This window comes from Panthera leo, chromosome A2 (genome assembly GCF_018350215.1).
Source record: "Panthera leo isolate Ple1 chromosome A2, P.leo_Ple1_pat1.1, whole genome shotgun sequence".
Classification (NCBI taxonomy): Eukaryota; Metazoa; Chordata; class Mammalia; order Carnivora; family Felidae; genus Panthera; species Panthera leo.
This window is the reverse complement of record NC_056680.1, coordinates 142107129-142134830: the sequence shown is the minus strand read 5'-3', so window position 1 is coordinate 142134830 and position 27702 is coordinate 142107129. Positions and strand designations below refer to the sequence as shown.

At 36.1% G+C, this 27702-nt stretch overlaps 1 protein-coding gene across 1 annotated transcript in view; it reads left to right on the top strand.

Annotated features, from left to right (window-relative positions):
• GRM8 (glutamate metabotropic receptor 8) overlaps nucleotides 1-27702 on the top strand; it is a 756021-nt gene that overhangs the window by 459188 nt on the left and 269131 nt on the right. The window contains exon 6 of the mRNA XM_042923664.1: nucleotides 14408-14608. Coding sequence (XP_042779598.1) covers nucleotides 14408-14608 — 201 coding nt within the window. The remainder of the gene's footprint in view (nucleotides 1-14407; nucleotides 14609-27702) is intronic.

The window sequence follows — 27702 nt, the reverse complement described above, 5'->3', positions numbered from 1 at the left end:
GACAATGGGCAGGCCTTTTAAACTTGAGACTCAGTTTTCTTTTCTGGAAAAAACAATGGGAATAATATAACTTGCCTCATGGAGTTATTGCAAGAATTATGTAAGAACATATCCAATTTGTCTAGCATGGTGGTTGGCTCATAATAGAAATGATAAATGTTAGGTCTCTTCCTCTCTGCTTCTAAAAAGAAGACTGTTTATGAACATTTATACACTTGAGCCATTATGTCTAAATGTTTCCTTTATCATAGCTCCCTGTTTCTATCCAAGTCCTTGATGGTAGTAACATAATTTGGGGAGTAAAAATAAACCACTGAGAACAGAATCCAAAAAGCAGATTTGTTAGAACTAAATTTAAAGAGCATCTCAGGCTATGATTTTCACATTGGTTCTAAATATATCAAATTTCTATTTATAATTTTTCGCACAAAATGTGTTTTGATATTCAAAGCATGCGATAAAAGTTTAAAGATGAAAATATTTTCAATTCTTTTTTGCATTTGCATGTATTGAAGGTTTAAAGATGAAAATATTTTCAAAAAAATTTTTTTTTGGCATTCATATACAGGAGTAATAATGAGAGATTCCAAAAGGTCATGCTCTATCTCTCAAAGTGAGACCAGGGCTTGTGGCCAGAACAGACCCTTGGTGGTTAATTTGCTCCTTATGGGGCCAGAATTCCACTTCTGTTTTGGAAAGTTTCTAGGTCTAGATAGGACTCACACTAAATCATGAGTGATAATTTAGTTTATATGTAATGCTTAAGGACATCACACTTTATATTAGTTAGATTAAAAAAAAAATAAAGACTTGTCAAACAGATCTACTCCTTTTCCACCGTAAGGTAAGTTCCTAGTCAAAAGCTACAATTTTTTTTTATCTTAGGCAACAGTGTGTAGGAGTTCTGCTTAATAAATACTGATATTTTATTGTTTAGGGAGTGATGAAATACAGCCACAGTTTCCTGATTTATGAGGGTTTTGAAATGAGTACTTACCTCATCTTGGATCTGCTGTTTTAACACTGATGCAGTTAGTCTCAGATGGTCTGTTTTCTCTATTATGGAAATTATCCTACCAGCCCATGTGGAGAGAAGCAAGAAGCAAAACACCCTTACCGATATCTACCTTTTATGCACATTTATTTGAACATAAAAATAGAAGGCATAGCTTTTGTTTATTTGAAAAAAAGTTTTCCCAGTTGTACTTTATTATATCCCATATAGTTTCCTAGAGTGGCACTTCACAAAATATTAAAAAGGGAAGGCTTTATGCACAGCTAATTGGGATTATTTTATGGGTATGTCCTTCTTTGGAACGAAACTCAGTTCAGATTGGTTTAACAAACATTGATGTTAACCTAAGACAGATTTGGGCACCATGCTATGCCCAGTGGGTACTCAGAGGATGCAGAGCCAGCCCCTGTCCTTCATGAGGTTTCAGATGATTGAGAGAGAAAATAATATTTAGAAACAAGTTGTAAATCAAAAATGATGACTGAAAAATGAATCCTGCTGATTCACTAAATGCAGTCTGCAGCCTCTGTGTTTACTGATTCCTGATGAAGACTTGAAATGAGTGGACGGTCTGCATCCGTGAAGATGTCTGATAGAAGCAGAGGCTGATTGAATTAATTGGAAGGCAACAAGAGAGGTCATCTTGTCTGGTCCCTGTCCCTATGAAGGATGGCATAGAAACTCTCCCAGATAGATTGTGACCTGCTTTAATCAGCCACTGGCATTATACCCACGCCTGTGCTGTGACCCTTAAAATTGGGAAGAAAAGTGAAAGACCCAGTCAGTCACCCAGAGGATTGACCACATTGCACAGAGGCAATGATTGTTTTCCTTTTTCATCTGGGTGCTCCAGTATTACACACAGATGCCCTAAAATTTTCATTTAAAGAACATGCATCTTATATTTACGGTACTTCTGGTTTCTTTTTTAAATTGAAATCCCTGTTATAAAGCCCTTTGCTTTTCTATTTTTGACACTTTCAGGCAAAAAACATGGTTCTTTGAATGTTGTTGGTTTTAACCAATAATCCTTTTTATGGTGGCATGAGAGAACGTTACGGTAACCCACACCTTCTTGTTATTCACTTCTTCTCATAATTGATTTAATTAATCTCTTTCAAGGCTTTCAATTCCTCATGGACAAAGCCACTTTGAGATACCCTCAAGGTTTACTTATCCTCGATGGAACTTAGTTACAAAGGGAGAGAAAATGCAGCTGAAAAAGGCAACATGATATAAAGGGAAGAATCGTGGAATTCGGTGGTAGGGTTCTGTTTCTAGCTGTGCCTCTTCATGATATGTCAGACCTGAAAAATCCCTCAATGTTCCTCTGCCTCAGTTTCAACATTGGTAAAATAAGAAGACTGGACTAGGTCAGTGAGTTTCAAACTCTTTTTGATTAGTGATTTATTGTGTATGGTAACCCCGTACACAGGTGCCTTTGCGACTGTAATGACAGTTTCAAGAAACAACACTTCCCGTTACTATGTGCAATGCACTGATTTCTGTTTTCTAAAAATATGCTGTTTGTGATCCACTACAGTGATTTTAAAACCACTGATAGGTCATGTCATGAAGTATAAAAAGAGCAGACAGGATCATTTTGAAGATTGTTTTAATGCGAGCATTCCTATTTTATTAATTGCAAGTTTTCGGGTCTCATTGTATGTGTTCTTCTAGTGGCATTATGTCATTGTTGACAAAATTTTAAGAGTGAGAGGGTAGGGGAGTGGGAAGGTGGAACTAGAGAGAGTGGAAAGGGGGAAAGTTCTGTTTTCCTATGTGCATGCTTAGTGCAGACTGTCTTATTTACTGTTCATCTTTTTTTTTCCAAAGAGAATGTCTGAGAGAGTATGATGAATGACTTGCAAATAGAATGACTGAAGCCAGTTGCTGACCGGTAACATAGTCTTGGAAATAATTCCTGTGCCATCTCTTTCCCTAGTTCCTGGGTTGTAGTTCACATCCTAGGGAGTTTGTAAATAATAATACAAATAATGAACCCCAGGAGAAGCCTTGACCTGGACTTACAAATGCCACAAATCAGGCAGGGTACATTCCTGATGCACTAAGGGAGCAGACAGAATTTTCAGGTGCAGGCTAGTGGGGTTTCCCTGGCCTATCTTAACAGGAACAAATCCACCATCTTCATCACCCATTAGGCAAAAATGTGATCATCTGGTGGGAGGGACAATATATTTCTGGCCTAGACAGCATCGTTGGTCTCATTGAGCAGCAGGGTCTGCCCAGATACATGAGCCAGAGACCTAGAAGTCACTCTTGGCAGCGCCCTTTTCTTTAGCTCCATCCAAATCCTTTTAATTATGTCTCCTAATGTCTCAAATGCATTTATACTTCTCCATCTTCATCATCACCTTAGCCCGTGCCACCATATGCCCTTGTTCAGATTATGAAACAACCTCCCAACCAGCCCACTCTAACTACTCTTTCTTCCTTCCTGTCTTCTGATCCAGTGCTCTTTTTGAACTGGAAACCCAATTATTTCACCTTCCAATGGCCTCCCACTGCGCATAGGAAGAAGACAGATTGATTCCAGGTAGCCTGCAAAGTCCCTTAATCTGCTCTACCAGCCTCAGGCCTCATCAGGAAGGCCACACTCCTTCCTGCCCAGCTCCAGCTACCTGGGCATTATTTCAGCCCCTCATACTCTTCTTACCCCTTTGATCACTAGGCCTTTGCCAGTGCTATCACCCTGCCTCTTGTGTTCCCCCTGCTTCCCTTTATCCTCTAATTCACAACCATTTTTCCATTAGATCTTAGCCCCAAGTGTCACTCCATGACATCAGCGATGAGGTGAGTTTTAGTTTACCATTGTATCTAGCTCAGTGCTTAATATATCACACAAGCTTACTGAATGATGATAATAAGGTAATAATAACAACATCCCCTTATACAGTATTTACTGTCTTCAGCACACTCTTCAGACTGCCTTATACAATTAACTCAATTATGACAACAATCCTATGGGAGAGATACTTATTATTCCCATTTGACAGATAAGGAAACTGAGGCATAAGAGATTAGAGACTTTAAGTCCCATAACTAGTACATGGTGTTATGGATTTGAACCCAGGCAGACTGACTGCAGAGCGGTTGTTGCTAATCATTGAACTAAGTTGCCTCTTTCATATTTATTGAATGAGTATATGAATATATATCCTGGGTTCATGTTGGGATTTCTTTTGTTTGTATAATTGGAAGAGTATTGCACGCTGTAGAAGCTTAAGTATGTTGTAGCCCCACAGAACAAATAGTTGTGTTTATTCACTATATAATGAGCTAGATGCCCTGCATTTTCTCACTTAATTCTCACTACAGCCATGCATCATAGGTATAAATTCCCATTCTGTGAGTAAAGAATAGGAGATTCAAGAAGGATCTCAAGTCTTGATCTGTTGATACCAGAACTCATGCTTCTTTTTTTGCGTTTTTCTTGTATTTCTTTGTGAGAGATAGAATTTAATCTGGGCCTTCTATGTTGCATAGAGTTTATATAAGGGGAGAAGAAAATGTCAACATTTTCTTCTCCCCTTATATAAGAATGAATTGAAATTTAATTATACCAAGATTAACCAGTTAAAAATAAAATGAAGACATAAATTGTTTCATAAAGCTAGAAAACACAAAATATTGAGGGGTTTTAAAAAGAAATGCATGAGTGACATAGGATTCCAAAAGGAGATTTGAATAAATGGAGACACTGTGTCCCCAAATGGGACACTTAATATTGCAGCTATTTCAAGTCTTCTGCAATTAATTTTAAAAACCAATACAATTCTAATAAAAGCTCCAGTTTTTTTGGAAGTAGCTTAAATAATTCTAAAGTTTATCTGTGAGAACTATCAAGAATTTCAAAAAATAAGAGTATTGATAGAACTTTCATGAACAGATGGTAGAGCTTATTATAAAATTACAGTAATTGTAACAAAAAGGTAGTACTGTATTGGCATGTCAAGAGACAAGTGGCCTAGAGCAGACACTCCAGCCATATATCCAAGAAGGTATAAGAGTTTGATATGTGTTAAAAGTGACATTATATAAATTAATGGGGAAAAGAATATCCATTCAATAAATAGTGTGGAAGAATTGGCTCATAATTTGGAAAACAATGTTAGATCCCTACTTCGCACCAAGTATCACATTGAGTATCAGAAAAGAGTTAAATGCAAAACTTGAATCCATTGAACAAACTACAATGCAAGTATCAAAACCGTGCTTTCCTACAATATCAGGAAATTCTCACTATAGGTGAAGTGAATATAGCATATTAAAAATATATACACAGAATCTTCTTAATTTTTAAAAATAAAGAGGGAAAATAGAGAAATCCTGTTAAGGACATAGATCACTATGCAAATCGTGGTTAACATGGTGGGCTAATAAATATTCTTTATTTTCTTAATGATACTTTTTTCTCACATTTCTACTAATACTGATTAGCTTTTGGAATCAGAAAAAAAAATTTAAGGCAGATTCTAAGCCACATTTTAAGGTCTGCAATGACTCTATAACATATTTTGGGGTGGGAGGGGGCATTATAACTCCTGTCTGCTAAAGGAGATTTATGGAAGGAAAATTGGATTCTTCTATGGGAGAGTTTGAATATGCTTTCAAGAGAGAAACTCTGCTACTAACTATTGAGTTAACTCTGTCAATAATCTTGTACACTCTTGAATCAAAATTTGTTTCTGATATGCAGGATCTAAGATAATTATGTAGAGAAATGCAACTATCTGAATTTAATCAAATGCCTTTTCTTTGTTTGGGGACTTAGGGATATATCTATGAAATAATTTCCTCTTCTGAGCATCTTTTTTTAAAACTGGTTGTTTTGCCTGAAGATACACTCTTAATCTTAGTTGCCTCTTACCTTAGGTTTTTCAGGGTTTTAAAAACCCTAGGGCATTGCATGGAAAATTTAACACCTGAAGGGGACACCTGGCATGTGCCTGAAGCACTTTCCATTTCCTGCCAGGCACACAAAGGAGAGAAGTCATTGTGGGCTGCTGGAGCACTCTTCAGGGGTTGATTTACAAGTGTCTCGGATGTGTCCTCAGGCAGCTAAGAGCCTTCAGTTCTTGGGACTATATTTAAATTACAGAAGAAAGAGAGAGCAAGTGACTTTCAGCAGAGGACCCTTATCTTCTCATTTTCTCTGCCATTTGTAAATAGATAAGGTATTGGCTCAAATTAGTTCATTAGTCCAATACATCTGTTTATACAGGTCCTTGACAAAGCCTGCTGCAGAATGTACAAAGCAGAATCTTAGGTGTCGAATTCTCTTTTGAGCTTGATGTTACTTTCTCGGAGAAATCTGGCAGACACGTCCATGCATATACACTCTCACCTTCAGAGCTAAAATATTCTATTAATTTTTATAATATTAATTTATAAGTTTTATTAGCTTTGGTTTTCACCGCAAATATCTAATCATCTTGCTTATGAATTTCAGTTGTATTATGCCGATTTTATCTCATGTGTATGGCTGAAATCTATAAGCAAGATCAATTGTTTATACTTCAGAAAAATGTTATATAAATGTATTTCCCCTTTTCGCATATTTTAATATAAATATTGCCATTTGTTAATATTTATTAGTATTTCTGTAAAAGTGTATATTATTTTATAATATTCTTTAATTCCTGTTCACTACTCTTTAAAGGTACACACACACACACACACACACACACACACACACACACCCTCTACCTGCTGCTTCACATAGGATACAAATCAATCATGGGTTTAATGGCTAGAAGTTAAGCAGAGAAGGGAAAGTTAAGCCCTAGTTGGAAGAAACAAAATTTCACAAAGAAGGAGGAGGTGTAATAGTAAATGGCCAAGGTTTTGAGTCAGACTTGACTACCATTTACTGCGTAACTGTGTGATCTTGGGTGAATTATTCAGCTTTTTGAGGCTTAGTTCCTTTATTAAAAAAAAGGAGTAATAATAATTTAGGATGAATGAGATGCTATTTGTGAAGGATCCTGTCCATCTTAATTATTTGCATCCGTTTACTATTCTGACCTTATTTCCCATAATTGGTTTCTTTAACCATTGGATCAAAAGAACCGATACTTTTCTCCTTCATGCGGAAATAGATTTGATATATAGCTCAAGTCTAAGAGGAATGAAAATGTAGTGACTCAGTTAACCAGACTGACAATACAGGAAAAGAAATCCAGGCTGACGTTTGGTATTTTGTTAGTGTGGAATTTCCAGGTCTCAATGGGAGCCCAGTTACTTGATATCCCAAACTGTTTTGAATCATTTTTACTGGTATTTTTTCACTCATACCATTATGCAATCTTGCAGTGATCTTAGTGAGTATAAAAAGAAACAAATAAGAGAACATACCCTAGGATCCAGAACCTTAGAACTGAAGGGACCCTGATTGATTATCTCGTTCAGTCATCTAATTTCTACTGAGAAGTAAACAAATGCCAGACAGTTCATAACTTGACCAAGGACACAAAGTCAGCGGGTCATTCTCTCAGAACTGGATTGCAGGTCTTTGACTTCTCATACCATTGGTCTCAAGACAGTGCTGCAAATGGTACTTTACTCCAAAGCAGCTTAAATTCTTGCAATGTCATAAATAAATGATCAGCCATATTACTGTTGCATGATTACTCTAAACATTTGGATCTTTTGCTCTTTAAATAATTCAACAAATTTATATAAAGTCTATATACTCCGTTAGAGGATATAATAAATACTGCAGAGTATTAAAAATCAGTTATTTTAACTGAGGTCTTAATACAGTAGGAGAACTGTCAGAAACAAACCTTGTTAACCTGATTTTCCAAATTCTGTTAATGCTGCCAGTGTTCTACTGCCTAGCCTAAAACCCCTGGGTTGTTGATTGCCTTCAACTCTTACTCCCATATTTAATCAGGTGCCCGAATACTGTCAGTTTGACATCTGAAATATATTTTCTCTCATTATTTTTTCCCCTCCTGTTTCAACTTATATCTGCCCTGCCTCCCAGCTTGTATGTCTGCCTTCAAATTACATTTGCTTCAATTTATTACACACATACTCCCAGAAACATTTTAAATATTGGTCATGGCTCTCTGTTTCCAACTGAACAATATTCAGTATTTAAGCATGGCATTAAAGATCCTCTAGGATTTGATCTGGAATGCTATATTTTTAAAAATTAAATATCAGTGCTCCAGCCTAATTTGGTTTGACAGCTTACCTGAAGTTTGGAGGCTGAGAAAGAGGCATCCAGGAAGGAGTGAAGAGAGTTACAGAGTGAACATCTAAGTGAGTCCAGCGGTGGGACAATTATGTTACATTCAAGGACCTACAGTGGAGCTGGGAGAGGCAGGGTGGTACAAGCAGAGGAAGCTGGAAAGATGGGGTGTCCCATCACAGAGGTCCCTAGGGCAACTTTCCCAGCTGAAGGCCCAGGCTTCGTGAAGTTCAGGAATGTGCCCAAGGCCAATTGCCTTGAGCCATGTTAGCTGGAACCTGAATCTAGGTCTGCCCCACTGGCCGGTCTTCTTTCTCCGTAGCCAGCTGCCTCTCTCAGTCAGTTTGTCTTTCTGCCTCACCACGGGGCCCATGTTCTCATCTCCTGCAGTCTGGGGTTGCACACACTACATCTGTGAATCCTACTGCTTTGGAGATATTCCCGTATAATTGAATATGCTTGTACTTCTATCCCATCCTTCCCCCATTGTATCCTTGAAACCAAGTCAGTTTAAATTCAGTAAAAGGTGTCTTATGTTGGCTGACTTGATAGCGACTCCTTGTGCCGTTCTTTCTGGTTCTCGCTGATTGTCCCTGGTGTGGTTCACTGATTTCAGTCACCCACTGTGCAGTTAGTACATACGTGTGAGGTATTAGGAAAGCTTGATGTAGGACATGACGGTCTTTTCTCTGGTGCATCAGGTAGCGAGGCATATGGGGTTGTTGTGGAATTCAGAATGACTTGTAAATCTGGTCCTAGGTGCATAAATGTGTTCTTAACAGCTCACAGATTCTCTTTTTCCTCCCGGCATCCTCTCAACAGTGACTGCAAGAAAACAATTTAATTCTTTAAAATAGTTGCTGCATACTTAAGAAAAAGTAAAGGGAGAAACTAAATAAATACTTTTTAACCTGCAAGTTTAGAATGTGGGATTATTTCTACTAGGACTATAGTAAAAGATGAACCAATTGGATATTTGGGTTCTCAGGAATAAAACAACTGAGAGGACTTCCTTTTTTTTTTTTTTCTTTCTTCATTGAATCGACTGGTTTATTGGCTCATCATTACATTAACATACTTTCAGGAAAATGAAAATAACCCTAATTTCAATCTGTAAAACTAAACCATACCCTGAGAAATGAGAAATTTTTAGAAAACAAAGCTCAACAGCTATCTGTCAGTCAAAGAATTTAAAATTCACGTCAAGCTCATCTTAGGAACTCACATTGTCATAGTAACACACTTTGCAAACGTGAGCAGACTTGCCTTTTCAAAACCAAGAAAATACACGGTGATGTTCAAAAGACCTTAATTGAGGTGCATGTGGTACTGCTTAGACCAGTAAGGACTTACTCTGTTGTCCAGGATCATGAGATACAGTCAGATGTTTTAGATTTCATTAATGAAAACATAAAACAATCTTGCTATAAAATTTATGAGGCTGACTTCATCTCTCACCATGCCAAAACTTTGCTATATGCTGTTAATTTTAAGCTACACACTAAAGCACATCACAACTTTACAGTGTTTTAAATAGATGGCTGACATATAGCCTTTGACAATATTTAGCACTTTATAGCAATACATTAGTGCTAACTTTAGAAACTATAGCATAATGAAACTTTACAGCCAATTAGGTTGATGACTCACTGTCAGCCTCTTAAATTCCTCTTTAAGATGAATTAAAAAAGCAAATATAGGATGCAAGGAGCACACTGTAGCTCTTGTAAAATCTTTAAGTGTCGTCATGAAGTTGAAATGTTAGGGAATAAAAAAATATATTGTCTAAATGGCCCGGAAATAAATAAAATTATTTCTTTTAAAATTTAGAAATGGTGATAATGTTCAGTCTTTTAGTTTGTCACCATGTACTTACATAGATTGATGGAGTCTTACAATGTTCATTGACTCCCTTGACAATGGTCGCTAGATAGCCTTCTGAACTTTTATTAAAAAAAAGAAGTGCAAAGTTGGGACATATTTAATCTCCACCCATACTACTCGTTTATAACTAGTTAAGGATAAATAGTTTGACAAGTGAAAACTTAAATACGTCCCTTTCATAATATGCATGGTATTTGAGAATTAATTATAAATCCATTATGTATGAAGTTGAAATTGTTTTAGGAAAAATCAAGCAAGAATATGCTAATAAATTAGGGTATCTCCATTAAAATTTATCAGGAAAGTATTGTATATAACTTTATCCCAATTATTGAATGTTGAGAAATATCTATAAATTGGTAGTGAGGTTGCAGTAGCATTAAAATAAAATCATAATTTGTTAAATCCAGAACTCTTTGGAATAGAGTAAATTTAAAAATATAAAACATTCGTATACAACTATCTCTTACATGTATTGCATGGATTGTGAAAATTTTCCAAATTCTTTAATGTTCTCACAGCCATTTCTTTCTTTGAATCAATTTGGCTTGGGCATTTTTGCCATTTCTATGCCTGCTGTTCATACTCCACCCAGTGGTAATAGAGATAAAGAAATTCTCTCTTTTCTTTAAAGCACACAAAAGAAAACAAATCAGAAAAACAATATTCACAGAAGTGTGGTGTGTGGTGTGGTGTGTGTGTGTATGTGTGTAGCAGAGGGATTTACAGAGCAGAATTACAAAAAACATAACCTGGAAATTTAATGTTACAGACTTAATGTGTCCCTTCCAAATTTATATATTGAAATTCTACCCCCTAATATGATGGTATTAGAATGTGGGGCCTTTGGGAGGTAATTAAGATTAGATGAAGTTTTGAAGATAGAGCCCTCATAAATGGGATTAGTACCCTTAAAAGAAGTCACCAGAGGGATGCCTGGTGGCTCAGTTCCTTGAGCCATACTCTTGATTTCAGCTCAGGGTCGTGATCTCAGGGTCATGAGATTGAGCCCTGTGTCAGGCTGAGCATGGAGCCTGCTTAAGATTCTCTCTCCCCATCGCTCTCTGCCCCTCCCCCACTTACTTGCTCACATGCACATGCACTTTCTCTCTCTCTCTCTCTCTCTCAAAAAAAAAAAAAAGTCAACAGAAGTCTGTTCTCTTCCATGTAAGGGTATAATAAGAAAATGGAAAATGGCTGCCTGCAACCTAGAAGACACCCTTCACCGGCTGTTACCCTGAGTCTGAACTTCCAGCCTCAAGAATTATGAGAAGTAAATTCTGTTGTTTATAAGCCACCTGGTCTTTGGTATTGTTATTGCAGCTTGTACTAAGGCAGTTAGATGTCTGTATTTGCAAACTACAGATTAGTCATGTCCCCACATTGGGAGATGCTGATTTGGTAAATCTGGAGTGACCCTAAGGAATCTGCACGTAAGAAGATAATCAAAAAGTGAACAACTGCTCTGGATGCATATCTTCATTTCCAGTTATTAAATCAGTGATGCAAAATAAATGAAACTGGGATCTTCTTATAGACCTAAGGACCTACCCTCAAAGTAGTTTTTTCCATCTCGTATCATTACGTTTCTGTGTCATTTTGCCTCTTTTTTTCAAAAGCAACCATGCTGGTCTACATAGGACTATCGAGGGTTTGGTCCTGTATCCTGAGACCAACCTCAATTCTGGACTAACCAGAGTGGCTGGTCACCAGATAAGATCATTAAAGAAACAACTGCATTTTTTTGGTTCCTGTGACCATTCTTCAATATTTATTTATGAACTGTCTACTTCGTGGTTAAAACTACAGGAGAGAAATTTTTAGCAGAAGCTGAAAGGGCTGTTTTCATAGGTCACTTAATGACTTTCTGGACATAGCAATGCTGTCCTAGTACCCAGGAGACAAAGTGCCACACAGAGAAAGGGAGAAGATAGTGCTCCCATACCTGCACGGATCTTAGTTTAGATCATACAGCTAATGCAGGTTGAAGGAATCAATATACCTTTTGGCACCTTGTATGTGCTCTTTGTGAGAACTGGTCTTTCCTCACTGCTTCCAAACTTATATAACCCTCAATTGGAGGTTTTAGGGAAATGAAGTAATTCCCTATAATGATAGCCTGGTTTTAGATCTATTGAGATTGACATAGAAACAGACTACATAGAAATATGATAGGCAATTGGAAATGTGGGCTAGCAGTTAGCTGGCAGGAAAGTCCTAGAAAACTAATTTATCAGACTTCTAGAGTCTATTATGAATTAAATTGATTACTATAAGTTGATCTAATGTTTTGGACTCTAAAACCAACCTTTTTGAATTCAAATATATATGTCTAGACCATAGAAATAGTAATAGTTAAGGTGTTGAAAATGAATGGATTATGAGGTTGGACAGAAAAAGGGGACTCAATCTTGGGGAATGGAAAATTGAGTCATCAAAAAAATCTGAACAGACTTGTCTAAAAAGGAGGAACAGAATTCAGCATTATGACAGACTGCAGAGAATAGGGAACCAACCAACAGCATCTAAAGGATCAGCATGTAACAAGTGATTAAGACCAGAAGAAAAGATGTTCAGTGATTAGATGGATAGAATGAAGGAATTGACTGTCACATTTATCTACAAGAAAATCAGTGGTTTTATCAGACTATAAAAACCCAAATAGAGGGGCGCTTGGGTGGCTCAGTTGGTTAAGCATCTAGCTCTTGATTTCAGCTCAGGTCATGATCTCATGGTTCATGGTTTGTAAGTTCGAACCCTACGTGGAGCCCCACATCAGGCTCTATGCTGACAGCATGGAACTTGGTTGGGATTCTCTCTCTCTCTCTCTCTCTCTCTCTCTCTCTCTCTCTGCCCCTCCCCTGCTCATGCTCTTTCTCTCTCACTCTATTTCAAAATAAATAAATAACCATAAAAAGATAAAGAAAAACCCAAATATAAAACAGCCATTTTAATTCAGCTGACTAATTAGTCTCAAGAAAAATATTTGTTGAACTTAAAGACTACTTATTTTTTAAAGGTTACCAAGTGACCTCCATGGGAAAGTTTCAAGTGTTTGCTTTAGTTCTCTCCAAGCGTTAGTGGATGTATAAAGTTTGGTAGGGTATGGAAGTGCTGGGAGATCCTTTTTGGTTCTGACCTCAATATCATTTCTGTAATTTTTTCTTGTGCACATTCTTGCCATTCACCATACTTTTCAGGGGAATGAATGAATATTGGGCTCCAAGTCTGAGACCTTGGAAGGCTTCCATACCTGCCCTCTGTGCCCAAAGTGAACTTCTCCTCCTCCATGAGTCTCAGTTTCCTCATCTTCAAAATGAGAATGTTGTATTATAACTAATTATACATTATCTGATTTTAATATCAAATTTATATTCCATTTTAAATTGTAAGCTTTTATTAAATATTAAATGATAAACACCATGCTAAAGGCAATCCCCAAAGCCAATTCTCAGCCTTAAATATGCCCAAACACAGGTACAATTATTCTGAATGACAATTATTTTGAGAGCTCTACATCCTTTTAACAGAAAATTAAAATAGGAAATTGATGAGGATTTAATGTACAGCATGGTGACTATGGTTAGCAATACTGTATTGTATACTTGAAAGTGCCTATGAAGGAAAGAAAAGGAAAGGAAAAAAACAAGGGAATAAAAGGTTAGTCTATTAGGTAGTAGATATGTTAACTAACCTTATTATAGTAATCATTTCTTCTTGAACTGAGTTCAAGAAAAAAAGTTAAGTCGAATGATTCTTCTAAAGATAGCTGGTTTACTTAAGGAAATACTGTCATTTAATATATACAAAAAGGGTGCCCAAGTAAATGAAGCACATTCAAAACAAGAATAGATATGGGAGGAGGGAAAAAAGACCTTACTTTGAGACACTAATTAAATGATGATCCCAGAATTGAAGTAGATGAAAAGGACAAAGTCTGCACATTTTGCTTAAAAGATCAAGTCACAACCAGAATGTTATGTAATTATTAGAATGTACAATGTAATAGGACTCAATAAGGTGGAAATAAAGATAATGAAACTATATGTTTTTATTTAGTTAATATCTTTTTGTTGCTAATGGAATAGTTTCTGTTCTTTCCAAATAAAAAATTCAATACCCAGTTTAAAAGCCTGACTCAGTAAGTATAGGATTAAAATAATTGGGAGTAAAATCAAATAGTTTTGTCTCATTAAGTGTGCCTCATATGTGGAAATCTTAGCCCTAATGCCATGTTTTAGTGGATCTAACACCAATTGATGGTTTTTTTTTTTTACTTTTTGCAGGGCTGGAGAGAATTGCGAGGGATTCATCTTATGAACAGGAAGGAAAGGTCCAATTTGTAATTGATGCAGTATATTCCATGGCTTATGCCCTGCACAACATGCACAAAGATCTCTGCCCTGGATACATTGGTCTCTGCCCACGAATGAGTACGGTGGACGGGAAAGAGCTACTTGGTTACATTCGGGCTGTCAATTTCAATGGTAAGTTACAACTTTTTTTTTTGTCATTAAATACTTTAGAAGTGACAGAATCTGTCCCCTCCCCCCACTAAATATAGAAGATACACAAACAGTGGAAAGCACAGGATTAGAAGCAGTTCCCCTTTTAATCAGAAGTGTGAGTTTTTCCACCTGCTTTTAAATCTCAAACATATTTTCTGTGCTCCTGAAAGAAACATTAATCTGCTCCTGAAAGAAGCAGAAGTTAAAAATAAGCCTCTATCAATCAAAATATTCTACTTAAATATCACTATTTCAGAAATAACTTAGGAGGCTCATTTGGAACCATTGACAACAGAGTAGATTTCTTTTAAAATGTTTTGTTTGTGTCATTATTAGAGAAGGAATTGTAGATATTTTGTTTTGAAACTGATTTTAAGCTTTTTAAACAGTAAGTTGACCTAAGGAAAGCAGATGATTTGGAGTGGCTATACGTTTACATTCTAAAAGTGCCATGTTAAGTTTCTGCGTTTTCTCTTTCCTTGTATCACTTTCAATGATTTGGTCAATTTAAAGCAATGAGCTGCATTGTGTAAGATAGAACCACATACAACGCAGGGTAGATGGGATTTGCCTCCTGCTGAAGCAGAAATGCTGCTTTCTGTAAGTGTCACAGAAACTGATACAGAATATGCTGGACCCATAGTATTCGGCTAAGAATAGCCAAATGCCTGTCTGAAGTGATGGAATTATTGAATGCTGCTGCTCTTTCATGAAAGTTGTAATGGTTGCTGCCCATGATTTTGACCATTATTTTCAAATGAAATGTTAGAATGCTCTGAGCTGTCTAATTCTTTCTGTTTGGCTGTAATCCACACAATGGACATGCCTCCGAGCCATGCATGGCGCTGCACTGTCCATCATAATACACTCCAGTGACCTCAGCTGCCAGCCTTTCTCAAAAAAGCACAAGGTCATCTTCAATTTAGAATTCAAGTGGAAACTTCTTCTTTTGCTTTGTGCAGGCAACATGAGGCAAAATTTGGTTTACATTCAACACAGAGTATCCTCGTTTTCAGCAGAATTTTTGTGAGACATTACATAACCATCCTTTTGTTATGAATATAAATATTAAGGGAATTTGAAAATAATTTTCTTGCAATTATAAAACTGAGCAAAGGAGGGGTATTATAATGCAAGGTTATTTATCCTTACATGAGGTTGGGAACACTCCATTTATCCACGTAGTTAGGAGGTGTGAAGAGGAACGCAAATGAATGTTTTCCTCAATAACGGAAGCTCACCTCCAGACGATGGGAAAATCTTTAAAGAAATACCAGATTAAAGTATTTCAAAGGTAAATTACCAGTTTCTCTCTTATCTTAATCATAGATAAAAGCCAAACCCTTCCTTGATGACTTCTATTATTATACCATACTGTAATATAATGATGCTATTAAAGACTATTAAAAACATCTTAAAGCCTAATGATTATTAAGACAATTTGCCTCTAGACCTCAGTGATTTCTGAGTTCTTCTGTCCACTTTTTAGTCTTTTTCCCCCTTTCACCTTACCAAAGTGCTGTTTTTGTGATTGTTTTGGGGGCTGATCACTTCCATAATTTGCTTCTTTCAACCCACTACGGACAGAGAAGTACATATAAACTTTCATTAATTTAGTCGAGATGTATTCATTGAGCATGTAGACTGTGTTAAGCATTCTGATAGGTGCTAAAGACGGACTACTAGTAGTCAAAGCAGATATGAGATTTAGAATTTCTTGGGGGAATTTAGATGTGAATCAGAAAAGCACACAAAGGGATAGTAATATAATCTGTAATGAGGGCTAAAAGTAGAGGTGTGCTGAACTGAGAGTTTGTAATAGGGAAACATCCCTCCCTACTCTAGGGAGTTGGGGACAGGTGAATCTGAAGGAAGTGAGTGTCAAAGAGAAGAGTAAGATAGAGCATGAGAGGTCTTATAGGCCATTCTTTTTTTTTTTTTTTAATTTTTTTTAACGTTTATTTATTTTTGAGACAGAGAGAGACAGAGCATGAACAGGGGAGGGTCAGAGAGAGGGAGACACAGAATCTGAAACAGGCTCCGGGCTCCGAGCTATCAGCACAGAGCCCGATGTGGGGCTCGAACTCAAGGACCGCGAGATCGTGACCTGAGCCGAAGTCGGCCGCTTAACCGACTGAGCCACCCAGGCGCCCCTTATAGGCCATTCGTGAGATTTGTTCTTCATCTTGAAGCAACAGGAGCCCACCGAAGCATAATAGAATTGTGTCTGATACAAGAGTAAGTATACTCCAGATGTGAGGATCACATAAAATACATGAATTTTAGTGTATGAACTTAAAATAGAATCTCTTTGAGCTCCCTGGAGATTTATTTTGCTAATGGCTTGAAACTTGTCTGTATTCCAATAACTGATGATACAAGGTAAGAGACTTGAGCATGAACAGATTATCATGGATTATATAATCCTTCTGAGCTTTAGTACTTTTCAGGGAGTTCATCAAAAATTTTTTTTAACATTTATTTATTTATTTTTTTTTTTGAGAGACAGAGACAGACTGTGAGTGGGGCAGGGGCAGAGAGAGAGGGAGGCACAGAATCTGAAACAGTCTCCAGGCTCGAGCTGTCAGCACAGAGCCTGATGCAGGGCTCAAACTCACAGCCTATGAGATCATGACCTGAGCCGAAGTCAGACGCTCAACCAACTGAGCCACCCAGGCGCCCTGGGAGTTCATCAATTTTTAAATTTCATTATTGGCTTATCTGTTAGTGTTCACTAATTATTAATTCCCAGCCTGTTTATGATAAAAAAGATATACAAGGTGGTTCAAATAGAAGTATACTATCTATCTATCTATCTATCTATCTATCTATCTATCTATCCATCCCCTTTAAGGAGGAAGAAAGAAGTATGGTAACCAGAATACAGGACTACATCAGGTTCTGAGCTTCCAAAGCAGCCAAAATGTAAAGAGACATTCAGTGGGATATGTAACTTTCATTATGTGATGGAAACAAGCCTACCTATTTTTTAAGAGAGAATTAATTCTCTTGGAAACTATTTCTAAATGAAATGTATCATATGGGATTTTAACAGCCTCATAAACAATGCTATTTAACAAAATTTTACTGCAAAAGCAGAAGCTTTCTCTTTGGCTGTTTTGTACTTATACCCACAATCAAAGCCAAGAATGTAATGCTTCTAACACTGAAGGGTATTTTATTAAAAGAGTTTTCAGGAGGAGGGAGATAATCTTTGATCTAGATTTGCAACTCTTTCAAGCTCAGATGATATGGGGATTACCATATTCTATTAAGAATAAATGAAGAGCTTTTCCCTTATAATCTGCTTTTCAAACTCTGTCTTCAAAAGAATGCTACTCAGAAGTCTAACATTTCAGCCAGTCAAAATAAGAACCACTGGGTTGAAGGAGAAGCCATAATCTTGGACTCTCCACTTCCCCTAGTGCTACTTGCCTGTCCTAGAGGTACTTTGAAATGTACCAATAGCTACATGGAGTGCACATCAAATCCACAGACTGAAATATCCTTTTTCTTCACAGGGCTTTCATAGAAACTGAAAGTAGACACCTAGAATGTGTGCTGGGAACTTAGCTAACAACTATTATATAACGCTGATTGAGTGGTTTGTGTTAGTGATGGTCAGTGTTCTCACCTAGTGAGATAGCCAACTCACTTCCCAAAGCCTGGAAGTAGGAGGGGAACCTTGGCCAAACCCCAGGTTCCTTGAGATCAGTTTTGAATATTCTGAAGAGTTGAGAATGTACTTGACTAGACCCAGAACTGCTTACTGTACATGACAACAAAAAATTACTACATAATAAAAGTTTTCTTAGAATAGCTATTACCAGTTGTCAAAGAATGAGCTTTGTAAGGCAACTGTCAATTTTGTATAGTGTAGCCTTCCAGATTTTCTGTCAGGATCACTGAGCTACAAAATGTACTCTCAAGTTATTTAAAAAACTGACCCATTGGATGGAATTATTTAGTAATGCCCCTTTCAATATTGGATAATGTCTACCCTAAAGTGTAATTTCTGAGTAGGAAAAAAAAATTATTGTTAAACTAGTTCTTTCTGGCATTAATGAGATATTAAGGCAAGTTGCTTTTCATGGTTCCTTTTAATTTGAGACTGTAAAACACTGTCATTGGTATGAAGGGAGACTCTTCTTCCAGTTGTAATAGCAGGAGGTGAAGGACCCAGAACAGCTGGATGCTGCACAGACCATTGGTATAAAATTAAAGGGAACTGTTTAAAACTCAGTCTTGCTGAGACTGTAACCTTGTGTGTGGTATGCCTAATTAAGCAATGGTTTAAAGATACTTGGTTTAAAAGGTCATGTTTCTTCCAGTCTATTGTTAACTGAGAACATAACAATCATCTTGGAATTTCGAATGATGAATGATTAGTATTTCAGGCCAGAATGATTCTAAACACAACTAGTTAAGGGTGAAAACCCTTAGTAAAACTATTAAACTACAAAGTACTATTTCCATCAAAGACTTAAACAACAATGGTGGTTTAATTGAATTCAGTCACTCAAACTGATATTTTCTCATCAACAGAAAACCTGAACCATTTTCTGCATGTGTATTTTAGTACATTCTGAGTCATAGCATATCTGGAATTACTCATGTGGTCGTTACAACTTTTCTCAACCTATCCTCTGTACTCAGGGAGCCAGAGGGAAACAAAGATCTGCCTTTTGGATTACTTTTATTGCTACCATTTGAACAAAACACTGTTTCTATAAATTTTTAAATCCAAAGATTTATCAAAAGAAAAGCACAAAATAAAGAGAGGAGTTCAGATTTTTCAGGAACTTAAGCAAAGATGTCAATTCCTTCCGTCTGGTCTATAGGCAATAAAATATTGATGCTTACATCTTGTATAGAATCAGGGATTTTTCTGTTGCCATGAGAACCTTATTTATCATAAAGAAAAAGTGTTTGATAGAATTCCAGTGGTATCTCCTAACTCCTTTTCTCTGTATTTGAGCTCACATCAGGGGCAGGGCAGGCACAGCAGCATACTAATCAGGAATGTTTGATCGTAGGTAACAGAAGCCCCTTAAACTTGCTTAAGCTAAAAGAAAGAATTTATGGGGCGCCTGGGTGGCTCAGCCGGTTAAGCGTCTGACTTCAGCTCAGGTCATGATCTCACAGTCCGTGAGTTCTAGCTCTGCATCAGGCTCTGTGCTGTCAGTTCAGAGCCTGGAGCCTGCTTCAGATTCTGTGTCTCCCTCTCTCTCTGCCCCTCCCCCACTCACGCTCTGTCTCTATCAAAAAAATGAATAAACATTAAAAAAAAAATTAAAAGAAAGAATTTATGAAGGTATGTCAAGAAACCCCATGGCAGAATACAACAGGGCCTAAGGAAAGGACTGGTTATAAGAACTAAAAACTGGCCAGAAATCCTAACATCTCTCTCTGCTTTGTTTCATTCTGTTTATGTTGGTCTTCCCCATTTTTAGGTCCGTAGGGTAGGTAGCTGAAGGCCATCTACATTTCTAGAATTTAGCAGCTATTTCTTCAGGGCACTTGCTAAAATTAACATGTATATATTTCTAAGTCCCAATTCTAACTTCTTGGAACCTTGAATCTCATTAGCCAAACTTAGGTTGGATGTCAGATTGGTTCCAAATTATCAAGGAGCAAGTAGGACAGACTTGGTTGTCCTGGGGCACTCTCCATGGTTGAAATACATATTTCTAAATCCCAGTTATAACTTCTTGGAACCTTGAATCTCATTATCCAAACTTAGGTTGGATGTCAGATTGATTCCAAATTACCAGTGGCAAGGAGCAAGTAGTGCAGACTTGGTTGTCATGGGACACTCCCCGTGATTGAAAGGGACATTTGGGAACTTTCTATGAGTGACTTATGGGGAAAAGTTGAGCAAAGTGAGCAGAGAGGTGAAAACCTGATAGTGGTGATGCCACTGCGATCTCAGAATCTCATTGCTTCTTTAAGGGTGTGTTTTTTTGTTAGGCTAGAGGAGACACAGTTAAGAATCACATAGAATCTGTGAGAATCTGAGAGAGGAATCGACTCTGGAATTTTGTAATGCTAGTCTTTGTACTGTAGTTGAATTTCCTGACATGAAGAAGAATGGTCAGCTTCTCTGAACTCACCACTGAGATGGTGGTCTCACCATTTCAGTGCTCAATATTCTAAGGAAAATATGTGAACACTTGCCTGATTACAGAGACTAGGATAGAGGTGGAATTTACCAGCGTCTTATTTCTTTTTTAGAAACCTTATTGATTTCAGGTACTTAATGCAAATTTCTATTACAATGTTGAGTGTCTCTGAACACTGTAGTCTGATTCTGAAGCAAATTTGTTTGCATAAAATACCTTTAAACTATCTAAAAGAAATAAGTATGACTTAATATTAGGAAGTGTACTATAAACACACTAATAGGTTAAATAAGACAATGATGAATATCTCCTAAGATTCTGTAAAACTATTTGATTAAAATACATCCCTCATTTCTGTTAGAAACACAAAAACATTAACTAGTAATGGAATAAATGTTTAACATGATAAAGTTAGACTCTTAGACTTCAACCAATTATATACTTATAGTTGTTATTACTATTAAAGAAATGGAGTATTCCTATTACCACTATAATTAATATTCTATAAATTTTTACCAAAGTGATAAAACATGAAACAAAAATATCAGAGGTGACTACTAAAAATGAAAAAGTGGTAGTATGATTATTTTCAAATGATTCGATCTTAAGGCAAGACACTGAAAAATATATTAGAGGTACTTACTTCAGGAAGATGATCAAATAAAAAATTAATATTAAAAACCTGAAGAGCATTCGTTTATACTAGTAAGAAATCATTGACTAATATGTGGGAAATGAAACTCTGCTTCCTTTGCAAAAATATTTAAAATACTTTGCAATAAATTGAACCAAAAAATATGAAAGACCTATATGAAGACAACTTTATTGAAAGACATTCCTTGTTTGTAGACAGAAAAACTAATTATAAGAATAATGTTAAACTTTTCTGAGTAATCTGTATTCAGGCTTAGTATAATTTCAACCAAAATGACAAAGGAGTATTTTCTGGAATTTGAAATAATATTTAAAATTTTAATGTGAGAATAAATTAATGAAAATAACTGAAATGATTTTGAAGAGAAATTTATTTCTACCAAACATTTCATATTTAACCCTAATGATAAGCTATAATAATCAATCCAGTATGGACCGAGCGCTGAATAGGTTTATGGTATATGGAACCAGACAGAAATAACCAGAAATATATAATGATAATAAATAAGTCAGTTTACACATGTATATGTACATATTTACATATGAATTTATGATGTGATAAAGATGAAAAAGGGAAAAGACATTTTATTTATTGAGTATCAATTTACAGTAAGATCAAGTGAGATGATTCCTCCACATAAGAGTATTATCCAGTAGGAACTTATTTTATTTTTTATTTTTTAAAATGTTTATAATTTACTTTTGAGAGAGAGAGAGCTCACACATGTGCATGTTTGTGCGCAAGAAGGTGAGGAACAGAGGGAGAGGGAGGGAGAGAATTTTAGTAGGCTCCATGTCCAGTACAGAGCCTGACCTGGGGCTCAGTCTCATGGTTGTGAGATCATGACCTGAGCCGAAATCAAGAGTTGGATGCTTAACTGACTGAGCCACCCAGGCACCCCAGGATTTATTTTAGACTTCAGTGAAAAAGAAGCAAAAGAAAAAAAATAGAAGACAGTCCATTAGATTTGAATGGGGAAGCTTTTTGAGTTGGACAGTGAAGGAAATTATAACAGGAAAATAGACACGTTTGATTTAGTAACGTTTTAACACTGTCAGATGTTAAAAATGATCATAAACACAGTTTTAAAACAGAATATAAAGTAAGGCATATACTTGGGTTATTGTGTCAAAGGATAATATCACAAATACGAAAAGAGCCACCAATGATGACATCTTGAAGAAGTCAGTTGGCAAAACTCATAAACATTAGTAAACATTTGAAGAAATGTTAACCTTCACTAGCAATCAAATAAAGAACATTTAATCAACAATAAAATATTGTTTTCTACCTATCAAGTTTACAAAGACTTGAAAATTATAATAGTAATTATCAAAAGGTAATTATATTGGTTCTTCCAAATATGCTTGCTGAGGGTGGTATTAGTGTAATTGTTTTTCAGAGAGTATTTGCTCAGCACATATCATTACTTCTAGAAATATATTCTAAGGAAAATATTTGAAATAATTGTATTACAAGAATTTATTAAAAAAACAAGAAAGCCAAATCACACTTTTGTTCTGTTTCTAATTGAATCCACCAACAATATGTCACATAGAGTCATATTCCTGTGTGTTGGAATCCCAGGCTTTTATCTGAGCTCTGCCATTCACTTTTCTTCTGTGTTGTGAACTTATCTTGACCTCTTAGCTTCACCTTTTAAATAGAAGGATTATCCTAAAATATTCTAACCTTTGAAATCTCTTCCAGCTCTAAATTCTCTACATACTCTTTTAAAGGTAAAGGTATATTTTTAAAACACAGATGCCTATCAGTGTTCTTATTGTTGTCTTTTTTGTTGTCACGTATACTCATTTTCATCTTTATGAATCATTTATTTATTCACCTACATTTTATTGGTAATCTTATAAGGTTTGTAATAAAAGAGTTCTGTGTTAGACATCAAGAATGCAAACAAAGACTAAGAGGCGCCTCGGGGGCTCAGTCAATTAAGTGTCCGACTTCAACTCAGGTCATGATCTCACAGTTTGTGGGTTCAAGCCCCACATTGGGCTCTGTGCTGACAGCTCAGAGCCTAGAGCCTGCTTCAGGTTCTGTGTGTGTCTCTCTCTGCCATTCCCCTGCTCTGCACTAGTCTCTGTCAAAGATAAATAGGTAAGTTAACAACAACAACAAAAAAGAATACAAAGACTAATGAAACATGGTTCTATATGTTCTCAGATGTCATAATGTAACAGAGGAGGGAAACAAACATGTTACCAACAAGAATTCAATTTGGTAAGTGATATGATAGAGGCATGAGCATATAAGAACCCGATGAAAAGCTGAGATTAGGAAAATATATAAGGAGAGCCTCAAAGAGTACAACACATTTGGTTTAAATTTAAACACAGATGGAAAGTGACATTTCTTAGGTGGACAAAATGGGGAGAAGGCATTCATGGCAGTCCATCAACTGATAAATGGGTAAAGATGTTAGATATATATATATATATATATAAAAATATTACTCATCCATAAAGAAGAATGAAATCTTGCCATTTGTAATGATATAGATAGAGCTAGAGAGCATTATGCTAAGCAAAAATAAGTCAGTTATAGAAAGACAAATACCATATGATTTCACTCATATGTGGAAGCAAAACAGACAAAATAGAAGGTAGGAAAAACATGCATTCTAAAAAAGCTAAGCATCTACAGTGTAAGAATTCAAGAGTGTGGCATGAGAGCAGCCTGGAAATGACCAGATGAGCTTGCTCTTGTTTAGAAATCTCTGTCATTCTGGTGTTTGAAGGTGACACAGCAGGCAATAGGAACCTGAAGCTTTTTGAAGAGGACAGTGAAGTGCTAAAATTTCTGTTTTAGAAAAATAACCTTGGCAACAATTTGCAGACTTGAGGAAGTGAGATTGAAGACAGGGGTGGTTAGGTTAGGAGACAGTTCGAGTAGTCCCTATGAGAGAACAGTACCTGAAATGGGAAAATGAAAACACAAATGAAATGGAAAGAGGGGGAAGAGGGAGGAAAGGAACATAGAATTATTTGAAGGCTGTCTCTGTTCTAGGCACTGTGCTTTGACTAAAAACCAAGAGATTTTTAGAAATATATTAACCTTCCCAAATGATCTTTCTTTGTAACTGTAATAATTGCATTACTGGAGTTAATGTAGTATTTTAGTATATATGTTATTGATAATACTGGCTTTTTATCTATTTCTATAAGTAAAAAATGAGATATATAACATGTCACTATGTGGAAAAACTGACATGAAATGCCATCTCTAGAAGCTTTACCACACAATGTCCTTGTGATTAAATATTATTTATTTAGTAAATAGAGATAAAACAAAGTCAAACATGATGAAACTCGAGTGTTTATCTTAAATATAAATATCCTTTTTGATGATTACCTCATTTGAAATAAAATTAAGAAAATAACTACTGTAAAAGCACGGATTGCGAGTAACTTGTCTACAAGTATTCCACAAGATGAGCAAACCTTTCTAATAAATTTTAAGTTGATAAATGAGAGATGTCTTGCAATACGAGTAGTACCCCAGAATGAATTATGCTTGCAAACCAAGGTTTTACTGTATTAATAATTTTGAAGTACTTTATATAATTTATTTTTGAAGGTGAAAGTTTGCAGGTAGTAAAGTATTCCTGGAAATACTGTATATATTTTTTTCAATATATGAAATGTATTGTCAAATTGGTTTCCATACAACACCCAGTGCTCATCCCAAAAGGTACCCTCCTCAATACCCATCACCCACCCTCCCTTCCCTCCCACCCCCCATCAACCTTCAGTTTGTTCTCAGTTTTTAAGAGTCTCTTATGCTTTGGCTCTCTCCCACTCTAACCTCTTTTTTTTTTTTTTTTTCCCTTCCCCTCCCCCATGGGTTTCTGTCAAGTTTCTCAGGATCCACATAAGAGTGAAACCATATGGTATCTGTCTTTCTCTGCATGGCTTATTTCACTTAGCATCACACTCTCCAGTTCCATCCACGTTGCTACAAAAGGCCATATTTCATTTTTTCTCATTGCCACGTAGTATTCCATTGTGTATATAAACCACAATTTCTTTATCCATTCATCAGTTGATGGACATTTAGGCTCTTTCCATAATTTGGCTATTGTTGAGAGTGCTGCTATAAACCTTGGGGTACAAGTGCCCCTATGCATCAGTACTCCTGTATCCCTTGGGTAAATTCCTAGCAGTGCTATTGCTGGGTCATAGGGTAGGTCTATTTTTAATTTTCTGAGGAACCTCCACACTGTTTTCCAGAGTGGCTGCACCAGTTTGCATTCCCACCAACAGTGCAAGAGGGTTCCCGTTTCTCCACATCCTCTCCAGCATCTATAGTCTCCTGATTTGTTCATTTTAGACACTCTGACTGGCGTGAGGTGATATAATAGTGTATATTTTTTAAAGAATTGAACATGTAAAAATAAACAGACTTATTTGAAATTAGGTAATTTTTCAATTTCTGATTAAGGAAATTTTAGACTGGTTATAAAATATTAATCCTACAAGTTAAGTCATCATGAAATTTAACAATATAAATGTACCTGCCTGTGTTTTCTAACTGAATAAGGTTTGATAAACCTTTTATAGCCATAAAGATCAAGGTTTATTAATCTCACATTTCTTCCCTTAATGTATAAAGAGTTAAATGGGGGCCAAGATGGAGCCAGCATCTAATAAAAGCTTGAGACAAATCAATAGCATTGCCTTTGTTTTTCCTATGGTCCTCCATAGCTTCACCCACTGCACTGGGCTTCTTTTACTCATTCTTTGTTCTTATAGTTCCTGAACTTCTTCATCATGTGCAAAAAAATTACAGATAAATGATAAGTAAATCCAAGAAAGAGATGTGATGCTGTGGGCTTAGCAATTGAGGATTAAGGTCTGGTCTTGGGTCTAAACAGGGATATAGCAATAATTCTTGAATGAAGAATAAAAAAGTAGATGAAGGAGCAGGAAGGATTTGGAGCAGCAGGAAGTTTATACTTGACAGTTTGTATTTTACATAGTGATTAGAAGAACAAGCTTTGTACTCAATTTGAATCCAGTGTCACACCTCTCATTACTTTGTGATCTTGGTCAAGGAGCAAAATCTCTTTAAATCTTTGTTTCCTCGTCAATAAAATGGGGATGATAATATTTTTCAGGGTTCCTGTGAAATCTAAAGGTAGGGTAATAGTACATAGAAAGTGCCTAATAAAGAGATAGATATAATGTATTATATATGAAGGATATGTTATCAATAGAGATATAATGATTAGTACTTAGGTCATCTTATGAGGATGATGAGGTGGGTGGATTGCGACTGAGCACTTGGGAATCTTCAGAAAGAGACAGAATTAAAAAGCACTATATACAAGGATCATTATGGGAATGAACAAGACAGATGGAAATGATGCTTCTCACCATGGCATCAATCAACAAGGTTTCCCCAGCAGTGTCAGCTTCTTTGATATAGGAACAGAAATGTGATTGTGCTCACAACATTCTCAAAGTAGATGGGAAAGTGCTTTACTACTGATATGGGCATCTGATGAGTATAGAGTGTATCAAATGGGGCTCATTCTCTCATTATTTCTTCTGTTTCCTTTAAAATTATGTATTTTTTTAATGAAGGAAAGAACTTAATGGGATAGCTCCCATGTTATTAAGGGTAATTATTTTCTAGTGGTATTTTGCTTCAGAAAGAATCTACCCGAAAATTATAATGGAGACTTGATTATTTTTCTCTTTAAGGTTATTAACTCTTATAATTACATTAAAGTTTAATCAAGAAGTTAGTTTGAAAGTGAAGGATATGAATGAGAAAATTCTTTTTAATTCGGGTGCCTAATTGTTAACACTTTTGGGATTTGGGTTTTCTCAGTCTTTGGAATGTGTTTGAAAACCACAACTATAAAATATCTTGTCTTTTGGACCGTATAAACACCTTTGACTGTAGCTGAGGGAACAATTACCAAATTTTATTTAAAAAATATTTATGGAGTGTATATTAATTACATTCATTTGAAAATGTCATACACATGCATTTAACATTTATTGAGTGTCAATTATATGCCTGAACTATGCTATTTGTATTTTGTCCCTCTTCCATTTTTCACTTCTTCTTTTCCTTTCTTCATTTTCCTTTGTATCTTAAACTTCTTTCCCACTCCTTTTATCCTCTTTTCATCACAATAATTCTCTATTTGCTCTTGTGATCATTCACTAATCAATATAGTGACAAGTGGCTAGGAGCATGAGCTTTTGAGTTGAGATAGAGATGAACTAAAATTCTAGCTCTCCCACTTAGGTGGTAAGTCCTTGGGT